Source organism: Anomaloglossus baeobatrachus, chromosome 6 (assembly GCF_048569485.1).
Source record: "Anomaloglossus baeobatrachus isolate aAnoBae1 chromosome 6, aAnoBae1.hap1, whole genome shotgun sequence".
Lineage (NCBI taxonomy): Eukaryota > Metazoa > Chordata > Amphibia > Anura > Aromobatidae > Anomaloglossus > Anomaloglossus baeobatrachus.
Genome location: NC_134358.1, coordinates 82083574 through 82104573, shown reverse-complemented (window position 1 = coordinate 82104573; position 21000 = coordinate 82083574). Strand labels below are relative to the sequence as shown.

General features: G+C 50.6%; 1 protein-coding gene across 1 annotated transcript in view; it reads left to right on the top strand.

The window, feature by feature from the left end:
• The window catches only part of PABPC1 (poly(A) binding protein cytoplasmic 1), a 92551-nt gene that overhangs the window by 23474 nt on the left and 48077 nt on the right, over positions 1-21000 (top strand). Inside the window, exons 3-4 of the mRNA XM_075353068.1 lie at positions 7122-7315; positions 7416-7531. Of these exons, the coding sequence (XP_075209183.1) occupies positions 7122-7315; positions 7416-7531 (310 nt within the window). The remainder of the gene's footprint in view (positions 1-7121; positions 7316-7415; positions 7532-21000) is intronic.

The following is a 21000-nucleotide window of genomic DNA, read 5'->3' as shown; positions in this document are numbered from 1 at the left end:
TTGCGTTCCAGGGTGAACCGCATCACATGACCGGGACCGCATCACATGACCGGAAGTGACGCTACGATATCCAGCATCAAACCGGAAGTGATGCGGTAACATCCGCGATCATGTGACCGGTGCTTGCCTTCCAGTCTGGAACGCACCACCATGTTAATAACTGGTGCAATAGGGGCTGAGAACCCCCCTTCTCTCCTCCAAACCACTGCAGAGTTTATAAACCAGGGCATCAGTCATCCCTCATCCATATAGACGACCATACACGGACAATAGATAAACAAAGCATACAAATGTATACATAGATAGTTTCTGTCCCTTCATCAATTATTCCAATATTTCATTATGGTTTAATTATTTACTGATTAAGGTCTCAAAAAATGAGGCACTAATATTCTTGTGTTGGAGAAGATGTCATTTAGTCATGTGGACAAATAAAACAAAAAATACCCTTAATGTAACACAAGGGAAAAATATTGGTCGGGAGTAGGAAAAACAGGGTGGAGGGGGGGGGGGGGGGGGAGGGGGGGATGGGGAAGGGGAGGGCTCGCCGTACCAGGCATCACATATATATATCAAAGATGCACAAACATGTCATTTAATGCAAAGTATTTACCTCCCAGTTGCGGGATACAGACCAGTATGACCATCATAAACCAACAAAATAGCACTCCTGGGCTTAAAGGAAAGAAACATACGATAATTGCTCATTAAGCCCCCCAGGGTGTACCGACTCCATCCTGAAGATCCACTCACACTCCTTTCTCAGGAGGATCCTGTCATGATCACCCCCCCTAGGGTTCTTTTTTACCACCTCTAGTACACGGAAGGATAACTGATGGATATCCCCTCCATGATGTCCATTCATGTGTCTCCCTAGCGGCGTGTCCCGCTGGTTGCGGACATCACCCAGGTGTTCCCCAACTCTCCTACGTAGTTCCCTCTTAGTCTTCCCTACGTAGTCTAGGGGGCATGAACAGGTGGCCACATATATCACCCCTGTGGTCTTGCAGTTACAGAAACTCCTCAGAAAAAATTCTTTGCCATTTTTGGCACTGATCACAGACTTTGAGGGTTTCATGGAGCCACAGTATATACAGTCACCGCATCTGAAAAAACCACAGAGACCTCTATTGAGCCAAGTGCCCACAGGTTGTGGTCTTGTATACCAACTGTGAACCAATCTGTCCCTGATCGATCTACCTCTCCTATATGTAACACTCGGTTTCTGGGATATCATCCCCCTCAAATCTGGATCCAGCGTGAGTACATCCCAGTGTTTTCTCAGGACTCCTAGCACCCGCTCATTCTGGCAATCAAAGGTGCCAATTAATCTGGTGATATCCTCATTGCATTTATCCCTATTGCCACATCTATGCAGGAGTGCTGCCCTGTCCTGTTTCTCTGCAAAATCACGGGCTGTATGTAGAATCTTGACAGGGTAGCCTCTATCCAGGAAGCGTCGGGTCATGTCCCTAGCCTGTGTCCTAAAGTTCGTCATGGTGGAGCAATTTCTCCTCAGGCGCAAATCCAAGGCACCCTCTTTTTTAGAACAGGGGATATCCAAGGTTTATCAATTGAGGAGTCGAGTGAACTAGTGTCTAGTGATATAGTGCAGGGTGGACTCAACAGGAATCAAATCATTAATCTATCTAGCTGCTCATTGAGTGAGAAACAATATGATGTCTTGAAAAAGGGCCTATCGTTTGTCCCCACAAATGACTTCAACTGCTTCCATTGGGTGAAAGATCTACAACTCTTTGGAAGGAAGCTGAAGTGGAGGAAGTTCTTTTTGAACAATGATAGGGAGAATTGCAAACGGATGGGGCTGACAGAGGAAGACTTGGAGGGCTATCAATCATTGATGGGGCTTCTGCAAGAACAGAGCACCACCTCAGAAAATGGTCTTGGTCCATTCACCAGACTTAGGGGGAAAAGTAAGAAAATGCCTCCACAAGGTGACACCCTAAATATTGATATCTTTCTGGAACTGGTGGAAAGGGACCTAAAAAGGATCCCACATAAAGGGGGAAGCAATTCAGAGAGTAATCTTTCTAGTGAGGAATGGTCAGTACTAGAGGAACTGGAGAAAAATGATAACCTCGTACTGAAACCATCTGATAAAGGTGGAAACCTTGTAATTATGGACCATGAAAAATATCTGGGGATGTGTCAGCGCATTTTGGGGGATAGAAACATCTATGCGGTTCTCCCCTCTAACCCCATGAATGATTTTGAGTCAGCCCTTGTAGCGATCCTTGAGGAGGCCAGGGAAGGTGGTTTACTATCAAACAGTGAATTTGATTTCTTGAAGCCTGTTTCCCCGATGCTACCTACTTTCTATGCCTTACCCAAGGTTCATAAGGGTCTTGATGTACTTAAGGGGCGTCCTATAATATCTGGAGTCGATTCATATATACAAAACAGTGGTATCTATATTGACGAGATTCTCCGTCCATTTGTCATCTCACTCCCTTCCTACACAAGGGATACTGCAGACCTGTTGGGCAAAATTGATGGCATTGTTGTAGGGGAGGAGGTATTCTTGGCCTCCATTGATGTGGAGGCACTGTATAGTAATATACCACATGACTTGGGGCTTAGAGCTGTTGAGTATTATCTAAACACCAGAAATATTGAATGCTCCAGTCATACTCGGTTCCTTCTGAGTCTCCTTAAATTTTTGCTGTATCATAATGTCTTTAAGTTCGACGGTAAGTACTTCCACCAGCTCAGGGGGACAGCTATGGGGGGAGCCCTTGTGCTCCCTCGTATGCTAACCTCTTCCTGGGCTGGTGGGAAGAAACCGTCGTATTTACTGATGAGGACCATTGGTGGCAGACACATTTTATGGACTAGATTTATTGACGACGTTTTTGTTTTGTGGTCAGGGACGAGTGCTCTGTTTGAAAAATTTGTAGAACAGCTTAACGTCAATGATTTGGGGCTCCATTTCACATTTGAGATTAATGCTAATGAATTGCCATTTCTGGACGTTACTATACTGAAGGAGCGGGATGGTGGTCTTTCCACTCGAACTTATCGCAAACCTACTGCGACAAATAATCTACTTCGATGGGATAGCCACCACCCGACTCCCTTAAAGATGGGTATCCCGAAGGGCCAATATTTGCGCCTGAGGAGAAATTGCTCCACCATGACGAACTTTAGGACACAGGCTAGGGACATGACCCGACGCTTCCTGGATAGAGGCTACCCTGTCAAGATTCTACATACAGCCCGTGATTTTGCAGAGAAACAGGACAGGGCAGCACTCCTGCATAGATGTGGCAATAGGGATAAATGCAATGAGGATATCACCAGATTAATTGGCACCTTTGATTGCCAGAATGAGCGGGTGCTAGGAGTCCTGAGAAAACACTGGGATGTACTCACGCTGGATCCAGATTTGAGGGGGATGATATCCCAGAAACCGAGTGTTACATATAGGAGAGGTAGATCGATCAGGGACAGATTGGTTCACAGTTGGTATACAAGACCACAACCTGTGGGCACTTGGCTCAATAGAGGTCTCTGTGGTTTTTTCAGATGCGGTGACTGTATATACTGTGGCTCCATGAAACCCTCAAAGTCTGTGATCAGTGCCAAAAATGGCAAAGAATTTTTTCTGAGGAGTTTCTGTAACTGCAAGACCACAGGGGTGATATATGTGGCCACCTGTTCATGCCCCCTAGACTACGTAGGGAAGACTAAGAGGGAACTACGTAGGAGAGTTGGGGAACACCTGGGTGATGTCCGCAACCAGCGGGACACGCCGCTAGGGAGACACATGAATGGACATCATGGAGGGGATATCCATCAGTTATCCTTCCGTGTACTAGAGGTGGTAAAAAAGAACCCTAGGGGGGGTGATCATGACAGGATCCTCCTGAGAAAGGAGTGTGAGTGGATCTTCAGGATGGAGTCGGTACACCCTGGGGGGCTTAATGAGCAATTATCGTATGTTTCTTTCCTTTAAGCCCAGGAGTGCTATTTTGTTGGTTTATGATGGTCATACTGGTCTGTATCCCGCAACTGGGAGGTAAATACTTTGCATTAAATGACATGTTTGTGCATCTTTGATTATATATATGTGATGCCTGGTACGGCGAGCCCTCCCCTTCCCCATCCCCCCTCTCCCCCCCCCCCCCCTCCACCCTGTTTTTCCTACTCCCGACCAATATTTTTCCCTTGTGTTACATTAAGGGTATTTTTTGTTTTATTTGTCCACATGACTAAATGACATCTTCTCCAACACAAGAATATTAGTGCCTCATTTTTTGAGACCTTAATCAGTAAATAATTAAACCATAATGAAATATTGGAATAATTGATGAAGGGACAGAAACTATGTATACATTTGTATGCTTTGTTTATCTATTGTCCGTGTATGGTCGTCTATATGGATGAGGGATGACTGATGCCCTGGTTTATAAACTCTGCAGTGGTTTGGAGGAGAGAAGGGGGGTTCTCAGCCCCTATTGCACCAGTTATTAACATGGTGGTGCGTTCCAGACTGGAAGGCAAGCACCGGTCACATGATCGCGGATGTTACCGCATCACTTCCGGTTTGATGCTGGATATCGTAGCGTCACTTCCGGTCATGTGATGCGGTCCCGGTCATGTGATGCGGTTCACCCTGGAACGCAAACGGCCTCCACATGCCTGAATTGGCCGGAGGAAGGATTACATTGGTCACCACGAGGCGTGTGAGTAACGCATTTGTGGCACCAAATGCTGATAAACATGCTGATGGATGAATCATGGACATTTGGGTATATTATCTATATCTATGGGGGGGTGATTGGATGGGGGGGTGGGGCTGGGAGGGGGTGGGCCCAGAGGTACCTGGTTCAGTTTAAAAGGGAGCTGCTGGCATCAGGCCCCTTTTCTCATCTGCTCATCTTTACATCTGTCTGTCACGTTGAATATCAGGCCTCCTGATGACCCTGGAGGGAGAAACGCGTTGAGGCAACCAAAGGCGACAATTGGATCATGTATCAGTGATGAGTACACCCCTTTCTTAGTCCCCTGCATCTTTGAATAAGCACATGCACTTTATGGTTTAAAATGCTGCTGTAAAATTATTATTGCATCCTAGTATAAGTGCCTCCTTATCGTTATTTATCACTATGCACTTTAGGCCCACAGCACAGGCACTTTATATTTGTATGCATATTGTCTGATAGGATGCAATAAGGGACTGTTTAGGGGCAGCCTTCGTGGTGTGGGGGCGCCATATGTTATCGTGTATTCAGGGTGCCGACCCCCGCTTGAGGTAGGGAGTGGTTAGGAGACAGCTATTAAGGTCCCCTCCACGTTTTCTGGCGCATCCTCGCCTAACCTCTAAGGCCAATTGATTTACATGATCCTCTTTTTATACCTCATTAGCTATCCGCACTTATGCACTTTATGAGTTTTTGAGCACCTTTCATACCTGCCGCTAGGGATAACTAGGGCAGGCTAAGGATAGCCGGCGGTGAGTGGGGGCGCCATATCGTGCTTTTAGGGTGCCAACCCCCGCGTGAGGTAGTGGACAGGAGGGAGGTTTATATTTAGGGGTTACTTTATCCTTTACCCTCCTCCCTTCTCCACCTGTGCACTTTAGGTTCTATAGTGTGTATTTTGGATGTTTTTAAATTTTATAATAAAATGATGTTTTAAGGGTTTCTAGATATATTTGTCTTCCTAGTGGCAGTCACATCACTTCGGAGAGTGTCGGAGCTGGCTGCACTGTCATGCAAAGCCCCCTTCCTGGTGTTCCACCAGGACAAGGTGGTTCTGCGTCCGGTTCCGGAATTTCTCCCTAAGGTGGTATCCCCTTTTCATCTTAATCAGGATATTTCCTTACCTTCTTTTTGCCCTCATCCAGTTCACCAATGTGAAAAGGATTTGCACTTGTTAGATCTCGTGAGAGCACTCAGGCTCTACATTTCACGCACGGCGCCCCTGCGCCGTTCTGATGCACTTTGTCCTTGTCGCTGGCCAGCGTAAGGGGTCGCAGGCTTCCAAGTCTACCTTGGCTAGATGGATCAAGGAACAGATTCTTGAAGCCTACCGTTCCTCTGGGCTTCCGATTCCTTCAGGGCTGAAAGCCCATTCTACCAGAGCCGTAGGTGCGTCCTGGGCATTGCGGCACCAGGCTACGGCTCAGCAGGTGTGTCAGGCGGCTACCTGGTCGAGTCTGCACACGTTTACAAAACACTATCAGGTGCATGCATATGCTTCGGCAGATGCCGCCCTAAGTAGGCGAGTCCTTCAGGCGGCAGTTGCACACCTGTAAGAGACCGTTTTTTCGGCTCTTTTTATCGAGGTATTCTTTTACCCACCCAGGGATTGCTTTTTGGACATCCCAATTGTCTGGGTCTCCCAATGGAGCGACAAAGAAGGGAATTTTGTTTACTTACCGTAAATTCCTTTTCTTCTAGCTCCTATTGGGAGACCCAGCACCCGCCCCTGTTCCCTTCGGGCTGTTGTTCTTTGTGTACACATGTTGTTCATGTTCATTGTTCTTTGGTTCATGGTTCAGTTCTCCGAACATCCTTCGGATTGAATTTACCTTAGACCAATTTATAAGTTTCCTCCTTCCTGCTTTGGCACCAAAACTGATGGGCCCGTGATGCACGGGAGGGTGTATAGCAGAGGGGAGGGGTTACACTTTTTAAAGTGTAATACTTTGTGTGGCCTCCGGAGGCAGAAGCTATACACCCAATTGTCTGGGTCTCCCAATAGGAGCTAGAAGAAAAGGAATTTACGGTAAGTAAACAAAATTCCCTTCTTTTCCATACTTTGATTTTTTTTTTTTTGCCTTTTTCCAGTACACTATATGGTAAAACGTATGGTTTCATTTAAAAGTACAACTCTTCCCACAAAAAAAAACCAAGCCCTCATATGGCAAGATTGACGGAAAAATAAGAGTTACGGCTCTCTGAAGAAGGGGAGCAAAAAACAAAAAAAGCGGAAAACGCTCTGGGGCTGAAGGGGTTAAATTAGTAGTAAAAATTGTGAATGACTTAAGTTTAAAATTTGCTTTGAATACTTATGTAATCAGTTAATTAATGAAGTAAACTGCGGCCTGTACACATTGCATACTTGCTGCTTACGCTATTTCCTTGCTCTTCCAGCTGAACGTGCTCTGGATACTATGAACTTTGATGTCATTAAGGGCAAGCCTGTTCGCATTATGTGGTCCCAGCGAGACCCATCCCTGCGGAAGAGCGGCGTTGGCAACATCTTCATCAAGAATCTCGATAAATCTATTGATAACAAAGCGCTCTATGACACATTTTCGGCTTTCGGCAACATCTTGTCTTGCAAGGTAATCTTGGCTACGTATGTTTTTTTTTTTTTGTTTTTTTTAGGTTGTACAATGAACAACCTAATGTCACTTGGTAACTTTTTTTTTTATCCTCTTGCAGGTCGTGTGTGATGAAAATGGATCTAAGGGATATGGATTTGTACATTTCGAGACCCAAGAAGCTGCAGAAAGGGCTATTGACAAGATGAACGGCATGCTTTTAAACGATCGCAAAGTGTATGTATTCCCTGAAAATTCCATAAAGTAACATTAACAGGGTTCTCATAACACCAGATATCCCCCAACACCTCTGTCCGTTATCTGGAGAGCAGAAATTGTCATGTGACATGCTTAGCACGCTGCCTCTGCTGATTTCGAGGGGTGCTGCTGAGCAGGACATGTGATCAGCTGACTGCACAAGGGCTATTTTATGAGGGGTGTGGGAGACAACTATTTTAACACTTTAAGGATCTAAACTTTGTTTTGCCTTTTTTTTTTTTATTTTATTCATAAGGGCTTGGTCTTTGCATGCTGGGCTGTAGTTTTTTTCAATATGATTTTGGAGCACATAACACATTTTTGTAATTTAATTTTTTAGGTAAGGTGCAGCAACTGAATATTTTTTTTTTTTAAACTTCTCAGTTTTAACCCCTTCATGATGTGTAAGTTTACATTGTAGTGGGTAAGGGGTTCCTTCCCCATTTTGTCATGGCAATTGTGGGCACAGGCGGTGCCCCCATGATCTCAGCAAAAGTTATAGCAGTCACAGCCAGGGATGGTCCCTGCACTGCCTGTGGGTAACCTTCTAAATGCTAGCAATCACAGCATTAAGGGGCCTGGGAAAGTAAGCCCGCTCCCTCTCCCATCCGATCGGGACCTCTGTGTAGTAATATGGATTGTTGTGACTACGTCTGCGTCATCTAGCTGCTGAAAGCTTATTAGACTCTAAAAGGCTTCTGTCAATGGAGATCTGACAGGTATAATGTACTGCAATGTGTGCATTGCAATACAGTATGCCAGTGATCAGACAGTTAGGCTATGTGCACACGTGTGCGTAATTCATGCAGTTACGCTGCGCTTTGTAGCGCAGCGTAACTGCATGCGTCCTGCGTCCCCTGCATAATCTATGGAGATTGTGCAGGGGCCCTGCGCACGTGGTGTCTTAGAGCGCAGAGCTTCGGCTGCTGCCCGAAGCGCTGCGTTCAAGAAGTGACATGTCACTTCCGTGCGCTTTGCCGGCAGCTCCTGCTCTGTCTATGGCAGGAGCTGCAGGCAGAGCGCATGGAATCGGCTTTTTTTTTTTGCTACGGACATTTTCTGCAGCGATTTGAAGCGCACGTGTGCTCTTCAGATCGCTGCAGAAATTTCTGCAGGGCTAGTACGCAACGTGCGCCCATAGCCTTAATGTCCCATAGACTGCATATCTCGTAACTGGGTCCCTGACGCTATGCTGAAGCCTCTCTAGGTTAAAAACCTCCTGGGTATGGGCAAGTAGGAACCTGCTATATAGGATAAGATTACCTGTGGCAACTGGGGGAAGGGTGCACTGGGCAGATATACAAATGGCCATTTATATATGCTAAATATCTCATTTTTCTCAGATTTTCCTTAGCAGTAATGCTTGTCCATGTTCACATATTCATGGTTTCTATACTTTAGCATTATCAGAGTGCAAACTGTTTTTTTTGTATTTTGTCATGTTCAGTTATGCACCTGTTCACACGTCAGGTCGAGGAGTGCAGTCAGTCTTTTTTGTCTTAATGTCCCATAGAGACTAAAAGAAATTGTAAAAATATATAAAATCTGAAATATTATATAAAAAATATACCAATAAATATTTATGTAGAAACACATTTGGTATCGCTGTCTTGAACATCCCAATCTATAGAACTGTCACACTAACCCCATTTTTAATCATACAGCTGAAAAAAAAAATCTCAATCTACTTTATCGTGATATATAGGGCAATTGCAGTTTCTTTGTCGCTCCATTGGGAGACCCAGACAATTGGGTGTATAGCTTCTGCCTCCGGAGGCCACACAAAGTATTACACTTTAAAAAGTGTAACCCCTCCCCTCTGCCTATACACCCTCCCGTGCATCACGGGCCCATCAGTTTTATGCTTTGTGTTGAAGGAGGCACACATGCACTCATGCTCCCATTTTAGTCAGCAGTTGCTGCTGATTGTATCGGATGGAAGAAAAGAGGGCCCCTAACAGGGCCCCCGGCATGCTCCCTTCTCACCCCACTGAGTCGGCGGTGTTGTTAAGGTACCCATTGCGGGTACAAAGGCTGGAGCCACATGCCGTTTTCCTTCCCCATCCCTTAGGGGCTCTGGGAGAAGTGGGATCCTGACCGGTCATCCAGGCACTGGGACCGGGCTCCCTCCGCAGCCCCTGTGGGAATCTGACGGACAGGAGACTGAGTATCATCAGGGACAGGCCCTGCATCATAAAGGTACTGTGTCCCCTTTGGGGATGGTGCATGGAGCACTTTGGGCCTCAGACGCTGCAGCGGCTGCGGTGTTGGTATGAGACCGGGACTACCGCGCCGACCGTGCTTGCTTGCCGGCCGCGGTTTTAACTTTAGCCCCCGGCTTTTGCGGCCTAGTGCCTTAAACTCCCGCCCCCGGGCCTGCCAGTCAGGGGTAAGGGCGGGACGGTCGGCGTGACGCCGACAGTGAGGGCTGGAGCACGCTTAGATGTCCTCCTCCCCCCTCACTAATCACTCTGGGGCACCAGATTCCCGCACTTATTTGGTTACGCCCACGGCTCCCTCCTCCCCTGTGAACGCTGACAGCCATGTTTTAAGCACATCCTGCCGGTGGAGGACTTCTGGCTGCAGCTCTGGGAGACCCGAGGCAGGGAATCTGGTGGCCACACCGCTTGAGCGGTCGGTAAGCCACACCGGTTACCCGGTGCTGGTCCCCCTTGGGTGCTGAACTGATTATATATATATATATAATATATTATACTTTTTCTCGGTTCGGCTGTACTGTTAGCTTGTGGATATATACCCTCAGTGATCACGCTCCTGGGAGACAACAGCATGTCGTTCATAAGGAGCAAGGGTGCCAAGACAAAGGGTTATTTTGCAACCTGTACCTCTTGTGCGGCTATACTACCTGCAGGTTCCATCTACCCTCACTGTGAGCAATGCTCGGCCCCTGTGGCAATCGCTCAGCCGGAGCCTGGGGCACTGGGGGGACCCTCGGCCCAGGTAGAACCGCCGGCTTCCTCTGTCCAGGTGACAGGGACAGAGTTTGCAGTTTTAGCTGACAAACTCTGAGTCACTTTCACAATCCATGGCTCAGTCTATGGACAAATGGTCTGCTAAGATACTAGAGGCTTTGCAGTCCAGACCGGCCCTTACACAGGCCCCGGGCCCTGCGGGATCGCCCCCAGGCCCCTCTCGGTCTGCGACGAAGCATGCTCCTGGGGTGGCCTCTAGTTATTACGTGGTGGACTCCGGCACGGACCGCAGTCCCAGACCGGCTAAGCGGGCTCGCTTAGAATCTTCCCCGACTTCATCACGCTGTTCGGGGTCTCAGCTTGAGGACTCTCTGGAGGATGAGGCGGAGGTCGCAGCCCAGGACTCTGACCCTGACATTGCTCTCAATCTGGATACACCTGAAGGGGACGCCATAGTAAATGACCTTATAGCGTCCATCAACCAGGTGCTGGATCTTTCCCCTCCAACTCCACTTGTAGAGGAGTCGGCTTCACAGCAGGAGAAGCACCAGTTTAGGTTTCCCAAACGTACTCTGAGTGCTTTCTTCGATCACTCTAACTTCAGAGATGCTGTCCAGAAGCACAGGGCTTTTCCGGACAAGCGCTTTACTAAACGCCTTAATGACACACGTTACCCCTTCCCCGCTGACGTAGTTAAGGGTTGGGCTCAATGTCCCAAGGTGGATCCTCCAGTCTCTAGACTGGCGGCTAGATCCGTAGTAGCAGTGGCTGACGGTTCATCGCTCAAGGATGCCACGGACAGGCAGAGCTCCTAATGAAATCAATCTATGAAGCCATAGGCGCGTCTTTTGCCCCAGCCTTTGCAGCCGTGTGGGCACTACAAGCTATCTCAGCTTGTCTGTCTGAGATTAATGCGGTCACCCGTACCTCTGCTCCGCAAGTAGCGTCTTTGACTTCTCAGGCGTCGGTGTTTTCCTCCTACGCCATGAATGCTGTCCTGGACTCGGCTAGCCGTACTGCGGTAGCATCCGCCAATTCGGTGGCAGTCCGCAGGGCCATGTGGCTACGTGAATGGAAGGCAGACTCTGCTTCCAAGAAATTCTTGACCGGTTTGCCTTTTTCCGGCGACCGATTGTTTGGCGAGCAATTGGATGAAATTATTAAGCAATCCAAGGGAAAGGACTCGTCTTTACCCCAGCCCAAACCAAAGAGACCTCAGCAACGAAAAATTCAAGCGAGGTTTCGGTCCTTTCGGCCCTCAGCCAGATCCCAATCCTCCTCATCCAACAGGCCACAGAAGAGCCAGAGGAACTCTTCTGCATGGCGGTCTAAGTCACGTCCTCCAAAGACCGCCGGAGGCACCGTCTCCAAGGCGGCCTCCTCATGACTTTCGGCCTCCCCAAACCGCATCCTCGGTCGGTGGCAGGCTCTCCCGCTTTTGCGACGCCTGGTGGCCACATGTCCAAGACCGATGAGTGAGAGACGTTCTGTCTCACGGTTACAGGATAGAGTTCAGCTCTCGTCCTCCGACTCGTTTTTTCAGAACATCTCCGCCCCCCGAGCGAACCGTTGCACTTTTTCAGGCGGTGGACACTCTGAAGACAGAAGGAGTTGTGATCCCCGTTCCCCCTTCAGGAACGTGGTCGCGGTTTTTACTCCAACCTGTTCGTGGTGCCAAAAAAGGACGGTTCATTCCGTCCCGTTTTGGACCTCAAATTGCTCAACACATGTGAGAACCAGGCGGTTTCGCATGGAATCCCTCCGCTCTGTCATCGCTTCGATGTCCCAAGGAGACTTCCTTGCATCAATCGACATCAGGGATGCCTATCTCCATGTGCCGATCGCACCAGAGCATCAACGCTTCCTGCGTTTCGCCATGGGGGACGACCACCTTCAGTTTGTGGCACTGCCTTTCGGCCTGGCGACAGCCCCACGGGTCTTCACCAAGGTCATGGCAGCCGTTGTGGAAGTCCTACACTCTCAGGGCCACTCGGTGATCCCGTACTTAGACGATCTCCTAGTCAAGGCACCCTCCAGGGTGGCATGTCAACAGTCTGACCGTTGCTCTGGAGACTCTCCAGAGGTTCAGGTGCATCATCAATTTCCCAAAGTCAAAATTGACTCCGACCCAATCACTGACGTACCTCGGGATGGAGTTTCATACTCTCTCAGCGATAGTCAAGCTTCCGCTGGACAAACAGCGTTCGCTGCAAACAGGGGTGCAATCTCTCCTTCGGGCCCAGTCACACCCCTTGAGGCGCCTCATGCACTTCCTGGGGAAGATGGTGGCAGTAATGGAGGCAGTCCCCTTTGCGCAGTTTCATCTGCGTCCACTCCAATGGGACATTCTCCGCAAATGGGACAGGAGGTCGACGTCCCTGGACAGGAACGTCTTTCCCTGGCAGCCAAAACCTCTCTTCAGTGGTGGCTCCTTCCCACTTCTCTGTCGAAGGGAAAATCCTTCCTGCCCCCATCCTGGGCTGTGGTCACGACGGACGCGAGTCTGTCAGGGTGGGGAGCGGTGTTTCTCCACCACAAGGCTCAGGGAACCTGGACTCCGACAGAGTCCTCCCTTCAGATCAATGTTCTGGAGATAAGGGCAGTGTATCTAGCCCTAAAAGCGTTCCATCGGTGGCTGGAGGGCAGGCAGATCCGCATACAGTCGGACAACGCCACGGCGGTCGCGTACATCAACCACCAGGGCGGCACTCGCAGTCGTCAAGCCTTCCAAGAAGTTCGGCGGATTCTGCTGTGGGCGGAGGCCACAGCCTCCACCATCTCCGCGGTTCACATCCCGGGCGTAGAAAACTGGGAAGCAGACTTTCTCAGTCGCCAGGGCATGGACGCAGGGGAATGGTCTCTTCACCCAGACGTGTTTCAAGAGATCTGTTGCCGCTGGGGAACTCCGGAGGTCGATCTCATGGCGTCTCGGCACAACAACAAGGTCCCGGCATTCATGGCACGGTCTCAGGATTACAGAGCTCTGGCGGCGGACGCCTTAGTTCAGGATTGGTCGCAGTTTCGACTGCCTTATGTATTTCCCCCTCTGGCAATGCTGCCCAGAGTGTTGCGCAAGATCAGGTCCGACTGCCGCCGCGCCATCCTCGTCGCTCCAGACTGGCCGAGGAGGTCGTGGTACCCGGACCTGTGGCACCTCACGGTGGGTCAACCGTGGGCGCTCCCAGACCGACCAGACTTGCTGTCCCAAGGGCCATTTTCCATCTGAATTCTGCGGCCCTCAACCTGACTGTGTGGCCATTGAGTACTGGCTCCTAGCGTCCTCAGGGTTATCTCAAGAGGTCATTGCCACTATGAGACAGGCCAGGAAACCAACGTCCGCCAAGATCTATCACAGGACTTGGAGGATCTTCTTAGCCTGGTGCTCTGATAAGGGTTTTTCCCCCTGGCCGTTTGCCTTACCCACTTTTCTTTCCTTCCTTCAATCCGGAATGGACAAGGGTTTGTCTCTCGGCTCTCTTAAGGCACAGGTATCGGCGCTTTCCGTGTTTTTTCAAAAGCGTCTAGCTAGGCTTCCGCAGGTCCGCACGTTCCTGCAGGGAGTTTGCCACATAGTCCCACCTTACAAGCGGCCACTGGAACCCTGGGATCTCAACGGGGTTCTCCGGGCTCTTCAGAAACCACCTTTTGAGCCGCTGCGGGATGTCTCTCTATCACGTCTTTCGCAGAAGGTGGCATTTCTAGTGGCAGTTACATCACTCCGAAGAGTGTCAGAGCTGGCAGCACTGTCATGCAAAGCCCCCTTCCTGGTATTTCACCAGGACAAGGTGGTTCTACGTCCGGTCCCGGACTTTCTCCCTAAGGTGGTGTCCCCTTTTCATCTCAATCAGGATATCTCCTTACCTTCATATTTTGCCCTCATCCAGTTCACCAATGTCAAAAGGAGTTGCATTTGTTAGATCTAGTGAGAGCACTCCGGATCTACGTGTCTCGCACAGCGCCTCTGCGCCGTTCAGATGCGCTCTTTGTCCTTGTCGCTGGCCAGCGTAAAGGGTCGCAGGCGTCCAAGTCAACCTTGGCTCGGTGGATCAAGGAACCGATTCTTGAAGCCTACCGTTCTTCTGGGCTTCCGGTTCCTTCAGGGCTGAAGGCCCATTCTACCAGAGCCGTGGGTGCGTCCTGGGCATTGCGGCACCAGGCTACGGCTCAGCAGGTGTCAGGCGGCTACCTGGTCGAGTCTGCACACTTTCACGAAACACTATCAGGTGCATACCTATGCTTCGGCGGATGCCAGTCTAGGTAGGCGAGTCCTTCAGGCGGCGGTTGCCCACCTGTAGGAGGGGGCCGTTGTCGGCTCTTTTTATTGAGGTATTCCTTTACCCACCCAGGGACTGCTTTTGGACGTCCCAATTGTCTGGGTCTCCCAATGGAGCGACAAAGAAGGGAATTTTGTTTACTTACCGTAAATTCCTTTTCTTCTAGCTCCTATTGGGAGACCCAGCACCCGCCCCTGTTCCCTACGGGCTGTTGTTCTTTTGTGTACACATGTTGTTCATGTTGAATTGTTCTTTTGGTTCATGGTTTCAGTTCTCCGAACATCCTTCGGATTGAATTTACCTTAGACCAATTTATATAGTTTCCTCCTTCCTGCTTTGGCACCAAAACTGATGGGCCCGTGATGCACGGGAGGGTGTATAGGCAGAGGGGAGGGGTTACACTTTTTTTTAAAGTGTAATACTTTGTGTGGCCTCCGGAGGCAGAAGCTATACACCCAATTGTCTGGGTCTCCCAATAGGAGCTAGAAGAAAAGGAATTTACGGTAAGTAAACAAAATTCCCTTCTTTCCTATTAGGCTCAGCATGTGGCTGCCATAGTCTATTGGGGTGATCATGGGTGGGCATCAGCAATATGACTATTTAAATGCCGTAGTCGGTAATTGACAGCAGGATCTAAACGGCTAACAGTACAGCAGTGATTATTGGAAGCGTTGGCTGCTGTGATCACAGATGAAGCCAGCATCAGGTTTGTATGATGCAGCCTCAGCTCCTGAGCCTGTGCCTTACATAATGTGGTGAAAATAAGGTAGGAGTTTTTGCAGCTAAAGTGAGGCTGCAGTTTTGTATGCTGTTCAGTTGAATAATATTGGACACTTTTTTTTTTTTTAATTTATTTTTCTTCGGCGCTCCATTGGGAGACCCAGACGATTGGGTGTATAGCTACTGCCTCCGGAGGCCACACAAAGCATTACACTAAAAAGTGTAAGGCCCCTCCCCTTCTGGCTATACACCCCCCGTGGGATCACGGGCTGATCAGTTTTCAAGCTTTGTGCGAAGGAGGTCAGACATCCACGCATAGCTCCACTGTTTTTAGTCAGCAGCAGCTGCTGACTATGTCGGATGGAAGAAAAGTGGGCCCATATGGGGCCCCCAGCATGCTCCCTTCTCACCCCACTTTTGTCGGGTGTTTAAGGTTGAGGTACCCATTGCGGGTACGGAGGCTGGAGCCCACATGCTGTTTTCCTTCCCCATCCCCCCTCAGGGCTCTGGGCGAAGTGGGATCTTACAGGTCTCCAGGCACTGAGACCGGGCTCCATCCACAGACCCAGAGAACCTGCTGGATATGGAGCTGAGTATCGTCAGGGACAGGCCCTGCTACATTAAGGTACTCTGTGTCCCCGGGCAAGCGCGCACACACACACCAGCATTGCTGGGAGTGTTAGTGCGCCGGGGGCAACAGCGCGGAGCGCTCGTGCTATTATTCACTACAGCTTTGCTGAGTGACTTTATGTATTGGGAACTGCCGCGCCGGCCGCTGCTGGGTGTTTTTTACATTGTGGCGCGGCTGGGACTTGTGGTGCGCCGGGGACTTCCGCGCTGGCCGTGCACATGGACGGCCGCGCTTATTACTCGAGTCCCCGGCTTTGCGGCCTAGTTTTCGTTTCGTTCCCGCCTCCAGCCCTGCCAGTCAGGGGAGAGGCGGGACGCTGTACAGACAGTCAGCGCCGAGGGCTGGAGTCTGCTTTGCATTCTCCAGCCCCCTTCACTGGACACAGTGGGACGCCAGTTTCCCGCTCTTGTCTGGGGCACGCCCACGGCCCGCCCCTCGTCACACGAGCTGGAGAAGGACGCCGGCAGCCATTCCTGCACGCAGTCCGAGCTGGGGAACGGAGACATGCTCTGGGCAACCGACACAGGGCTCTGGCGACCACACACCCGCGTTATAGGCGGGCGGTAAGCAGCACCTGAAGTGCTGACCCCACTAAATACCGAAGTGTCCATTTGTATTTTATGCTTGTATGCTATACACTGCACTGTAGGTCGCTATCTTTGGCTATATGCCCTCCTAGATGGCGAGATAACAGCAGCAAAAAAGCAAGGGTGCTAAGGCACAGGCTTTATAGGCTGCTTGTATTGCATGTGCTGAAGTGTTAATTTGTACTTGTGCTTGTATGCTATACATTGCACTGTACGGTCGCTACTCTTGGCTATATTCTCCTAGATGGCTGGACAACAGCAGCAAAAAAGCAAGGGTGCCAAGGCACAGGCTTTCTATGCTGCTTGTATTGCATGTGCTGAAGTGTTTATGCTTGTATGCTATACATTGCATAGATGGCTAGAATACAGCAGCAAAAAAGCAACACAGGCTTTCTATGCTGCTTTTCCTGCATGTGATACTGTCCCACCGGCAGGTTCCACTGACCCCCATTGTGTGCAATGCTCCTCTGTAGCACTTGGTCAGCCGGGGTCTCTAATAGAGGTGGCCAAAGGAACCACCTGTGAACCCTGTCCAGGGACAGGGACGGAGTTGCAGTTTCGGCTGATAGATTGTCATGGGATAGAGACTTTGCAGTCCAGACAGGCCATGGGCAATCTTGATTAATGCTCCCTGGCCACCCTCATTTGGAACGTAATCAGTGCTCCGGGGGGGGGGGGGGGTCCCAGGCATTCCAGGGTGAAGGCTCTGACACGGACGGCAGTCCCAGACAGCCTAAGCTAGCTCGCTGGGTGCGGCACTCGGCTTCATCACTGGTCAAGGTCCCAGCAGGAGGACTCTCTGTATGATGAGGCAGACGTAGCTGATCAGGGCTTTGGTCCTGACACCGCTCTCAATCCGGATACACCGGATGGTGACGCCATAGTGAATGATCTTATAGCGTCCATCAATGGAATGTTGGATATTTCTCCCTCAGCTCCCCCAGTGGAGGAGTCAGCTTCACAGCAGGAGATATCCTTTTTCAGTATCTCATGCGTATATTGAGTACTTTTCTGGCCACGCTGACTTCAGAGAAGCAGTTCAGAAACACCACGCTTACCAGATAAGCGTTTTCTCCAAACGTATTAAGGATACACGTTATCCTTTCCCCCTGATTCCCCCTGACGTGGTAAAGCGCTGGACCCAGGGTCCAAAGGTGGATCCCCCAATCTCCAGGCTTGCGGCTAGATCCATAGTTGCAGTGGAGATGGGACTTCACTTAAAGATGCCATTGACAGACAGATGGACCTCTGGTTGAAATCTGTCTGTGAAGCTATCAGCGTGTCGGTTGCTCCGGCATTCGCAGCCGTATGGGCACTCTAACCTATTTCAGCTGGTCTTGCGCTGCTGGTCTTGAGCACATGTACATCTGTGCCGCAGGTGGTGTCCTTAACCTCGCAAGGTCTGCATTGCGACTTACCCTAGTAATGCTGTCCTGGGGGGACAGTCGAGGTTGGTCCTTCCCAGGCTCGGGCAGGTCCCAATTGTCCTCGTCCAAAAGGGCTCAAAAGGCTCAGAGGGGCTCAGATTCCGGCCGGGCTCAATCACGCCCAAGGAAGGCAGCAGGAGGAACCGCTACCAAGGTGGTCTCCTCATGACTTTCAGCTCTCTCTCTCCGCATCCGCGGTTGGTGGCAGAATCTCCCGCTTGGCGACATTTAGCTGCCACAGGTCACAGACCGGTGGGTGAGAGACATTGTGTCTCACGTGTACATGATAGAGCTCTGTTCTCGTCCTCCGGCTCGATTCTTCAGAACATCCCCCCCCCCCCCCCCCACCGAGCCGATGCTCTGCTGCAGGCAGGAGTGGTAATCCCTGTTCCTCTTCAGGAACAAGACACGTTTTTTTCCTCCAATCTGATTGGGGTGCCAAAAGAGGGTGGCTCTTTCCGTTCCGTTCTGGACCTAAAACTGCTCACCAAGCACGTGAAGGCCAGGCGGTTCCGGATGTAACCCTCCGCTCCGTCATTGCCTCAATGTCTCAAGGAGATTTCCTAGCATCAATAGACATCAGGATGCTTATCTCCACGTGCCGATTGCTCCAGAGCACCAGCGTTTGCTACGTTTCGTTATTGAAGACGAGCATCTTCAGTGCGTAGCCCTGCCCTTCGGTCTGGCGACAGCCCTACGGGTTTTCACCAAGTTCAGGGCAGCAGTGGGAGCAGTCCTGCACTCTCAGGGTCACTCTGTGATCCTTACTGGGACGATCCACTTGTCAAGGCACCCTCTCAAGAGGCATGCCAACACAGCCTGAACGTGGCCCTGGAGACTCTCCAGAGTTTCGGGTGGATCATCAACTTTTCAAGGTTACATCGGGCACCGACCCAATCGCTGACATATCTGGGCATGGAGTTTCACACTCCCTCAGCGATAGTGAAGCTTCCGCTGGACAAGTAGCGTTCACTACAGACGGGGGTACAGTCTCTCCTTCAAGGCCAGTCACACCCCTTAAGACGCCTCATGCAGAGGCAGTCACTTTCGCGCAGTTTCATCTGCGTCCACTTCAATGGGACATGCTTTGCCAATGGGTTGGGGAGTCGACGTCCCTAGACAGGAACGTTTCCCTTCTCAGACGGTCAAGGACTCTCTTCAGAGGAGTCCATCCTTCAGATCAATGTTCTGGAAATCTGGGCAGTGTATCTTGCCCTGCAAGCCTTCCAGCAGTGGCTGGAAGGAAAACAGATCCGAATTCAGGCGGACAATTCCACAGCGGTGGCAGACATCGCCCACCAAGGCGGAACACGCATCGCCAAGCCTACCAGGCAATCCGGCGGATTCTGATGTGGGTGGGGGACAGAGCATCCACCATATCCGCAGTTCACATCCCGGGCGTAGAAAATTGGGAAGCAGACTTCCTCAGTCGTCTGGGCATGGACGCAGGGGAATGGCCTCTGCACCCAGAATGGTGTCAGGAAATCTGTAGCCGCTGGGGGATGCCGGACGTCGACCTAATGGCGTCTCGGCACAACAACAAGGTCCCGATTTTCATGGCGCGGTCTCACGAGCAAAGAGCTCTGGCGGCAGGCGCCCTAGTTCAGGATTGGTCGCAGTTCCAGCTACCCTATGTGTTTCCACCTCTGGCACTGTTGCCCAGAGTGCTACGCAAGCTCAGCTCCGCTTGCCGCCGCGCCATCCTCGTCGTCCCAGACTGGCCGAGGAGGTCGTGGTTCCCGGATCTGTGGCATCTCACGGTCGGCCAACCGTGGGCACTCTCAGACCGGCCAGACTTACTGTCCCAAGGGCCGTTTTTTCCACTGAATTCTACGGCCCTGATCCTGACTGTGTGGCCATCGAGTCCGAGATCCTAGCGTCTTCAGGATTATCTCAAGACGTCATTGCCACCATGAGACGGGCTAGGAAGCCGACGTCTGCCAAGATCTACCACAAGACGTGGAAGTTATTCTTATCTTGGTGCTCTGCTTAGGGAGTGTCTCCCTGGCCATTTGCATTGTCTCCTTTTTCCCCCCTTCCTGCATCTGGATTGGGAAAAGGTTTGTCGCTCGGCTCCCTTAAAGGACAAGTCGCAGCGCTGTCGGTATTCTTTCAGAAGCGCCTAGTACGACTTCCTCAGGTACGCACGTTCCTGCAGGGGGGTTATCACATTGTCCCTCCGTACAAGAGGCCGTTAGACCCATAGGATCTGCACAGGGTATTAATTGCTCTCCAGGAGCCGCCCTTCGAGCCTCTGAGGGATGTTTTCACTTTCTCGACTTTCACAGAAAGTGGCTTTTCTGGTAGCGGTCACGTCTTTTCGGAGAGTGTCCGAACTAGCAGCGCGGTCATCCAAAGCTCCCTTCCTGGTGTTCACCAAGATAAGGTAGTGCTGCGTCCGATCCCAGAGTTTCTCCCTAAGGTGGTATCCCCTTTTTATCACAATCAGGATATCTCCTTACCTTCCTTTTATCCATTTCATCGATATGTAATGGCTTTACATTGTTGGATCTGGTGTAGAGCACCCAGAATCTACATTCCCGCACGGCGCCCCTGCGCCGCTCGGATGCACTCTTTGTCCTTGTCACTGGTCAGCGCAAGGGATCGCAGGCTGCAAAATCCACCCTGGCTCGATGGATCAAGGAACCAATCCTTGAAGCCTACCGTTCTACTGGGCTTCCGGTTCCATCAGGGCTGAAGGCCCATTCTACCAGAGCCGTGGGTGCGTCCTGGGCATTACGGCACCAGGCTACGGCTCAACAGGTGTGCCAGGCAGCTACCTGGTCGAGTCTGCACACTTTCACCAAACATTATCAGGTGCATACCTATGCTTCGGCGGACGCCAGCCTAGGTAGAAGAGTCCTGCAGGCGGCAGT